At 52.7% G+C, this 1,892-nt stretch overlaps 1 protein-coding gene across 1 annotated transcript; it reads left to right on the top strand.

Annotated features, from left to right (window-relative positions):
- The first annotated feature begins 266 nt into the window (after window positions 1-266).
- LOC118653540 (protein FAM47A-like) lies at window positions 267-1,892 on the top strand. The gene has a single exon (XM_036304196.1). It carries the CDS (start codon window positions 267-269, stop codon window positions 1,890-1,892), a length of 1,626 nt encoding a protein of 541 aa, XP_036160089.1.

Here is a 1,892-nt window from a genome sequence, read left to right on the forward strand (position 1 = left end):
CAAACAGCCTCAAACTGGAATCAATCCAAAAGTCCATCAAAAGATGAGTGGGGAGCTGACCTGTGGTGTGCCCATACAGGAGGACAATTCTCTACCACAAGCAAGAATGCAACCTTGCGGGCCATCCCTGGACAATGCAGGCTGTGCAGGGGCGCGTGCTGACCCGCCTCAGAAAGAATAAGAATGAGTCAGCACTGGGCAATGGTCTCCTAGCAACTGGGCCGCTGGGACAACAAACCCCTGAGGCCATCTAGTCCAAGGGCGTCATGGCTTGCCAGCAGTGGCCCTTACCGGAGCCCCACGAGGGGTGGATGTTAAAGTCGGACCTGAGGAAGAAGGCACTCATAGAGTCAGGGCTGATCAAGCCCTGGCAGTCAGGGCCGAAGCTGAACAAGAAGCCAGAGCCCAGCCAGAAGTGGATGCTAGGGCCGGGACCACTGGAGCCCTTGCCCCTGGGCATGAAATGTAAGCCCTGGTTTAAGGACAGGGACAGGTTGCCTTCCCGCTATCTCTCCAGGCAGAATAAGCAGCTTGCGAAGTGCCCCACCTCCATGGACAGCCGGCGGTGGGTATTTGTGAAGGAGGGACTGGACGACTTCAGAACGGGCTGTCCATCTGCTGAAGATGTGATCACTCGTGGCCCTCGGGAAGGCTTTCTCCCCATGATTGCTCATAGAATTCCCCGCCCTCCGCCCAAAAAGATTCACAGGCAGCCGCCCACGGGAGCGGAGCTGTGTTCCAAGCTCTCGCCAGCCCAGCGAGCACGGAAGGCCTTTGTAGAGAACATTGAAGCCAACCTGACCCAGCATTCCTTGGCGAACTGCCCGAATCTGGAGGAAGCTCTCCCTCCAGACCTCCTGCTCAAGGTCCTGGAAGTGCTAGATCCTGACAGGAAGCTGGAGGACACGTGGGCGTATTGTGAGGGCACCAAGGAAAGAAAGAAGACCCCCACACACCTGTGTGAAGAACATCCTGAGGAGGTCAACCTGGAGCCTCCCCAGGCAGTGAACCTGGAGCCTCCCCAGGCAGTGAACCTGGAGCCTCCGGAGGCAGTGAACCTGGAGCCTCCCCAGGCAGTGAATGTGGAGCCTCCGGAGGCAGTCCACCCCGAATCTGCCTGGAAGCTCAACCTGGAACCTCCCGAGGAGGACAACCTGGAACCTGAAGACCAAGCCCACGTGGAAACGGCCAAGGAGAGTCTCCAGTCATATTTATTCAGTTTGTTTCCTGAGGAAGAGATAAATGCAGCATGCACAATTCATATCCCCAAGGATCCTGGGCTCCAGAAATCAAGAAGAAGAATTCGTGAATTCTGCAGATGGATCGATGATAATTTTGGAGACATAGGCATTGATGAAGAGGACCTCATGAAACAGTTTGAAGTTGACTTAGAGGTCCCACTCACCCATAATACAGTCAAAATAAAGAAAATAAGCCAGCTTCCTTTGAATATAAGGCCCTGCAAACAGCTAGATGACATACAGCAGAGAAAATTCTCCCTGCAGGAAGGCAACTGGGAAAGGAAACTCCGAAAACCAGAAGACCCTTATAAACCCAAACGGGAGAAGATAAGGTATGGAGCATGGTACCTGGACCCCAAATCCTGGAAAAAGCTGGTCAATGACCAGCCTTTGCCCGACCCTAAAGTCGTCCCTGACAAGGAACATTTGACCGATGGAAGGCATCTTGAACCAGACATTATTGATGAACTTTATGGACCAATTGCTTTCAAAGATTTCATTGTAAGCAAGGGCTACAAGATGCCAGGTGTGATTGAGAAGATGTTTATGAGGAAGGGATGGAACTATGAGTCTGTGAAGACTCCTATACACCGAGTAATGAAACTCCTCTCCAAACCCAAAGAGGAGGATTCAGGGGACAAAGAGGATTAG

Source organism: Myotis myotis, unplaced genomic scaffold (assembly GCF_014108235.1).
Source record: "Myotis myotis isolate mMyoMyo1 unplaced genomic scaffold, mMyoMyo1.p scaffold_m19_p_4, whole genome shotgun sequence".
NCBI classification, from domain to species: Eukaryota; Metazoa; Chordata; class Mammalia; order Chiroptera; family Vespertilionidae; genus Myotis; species Myotis myotis.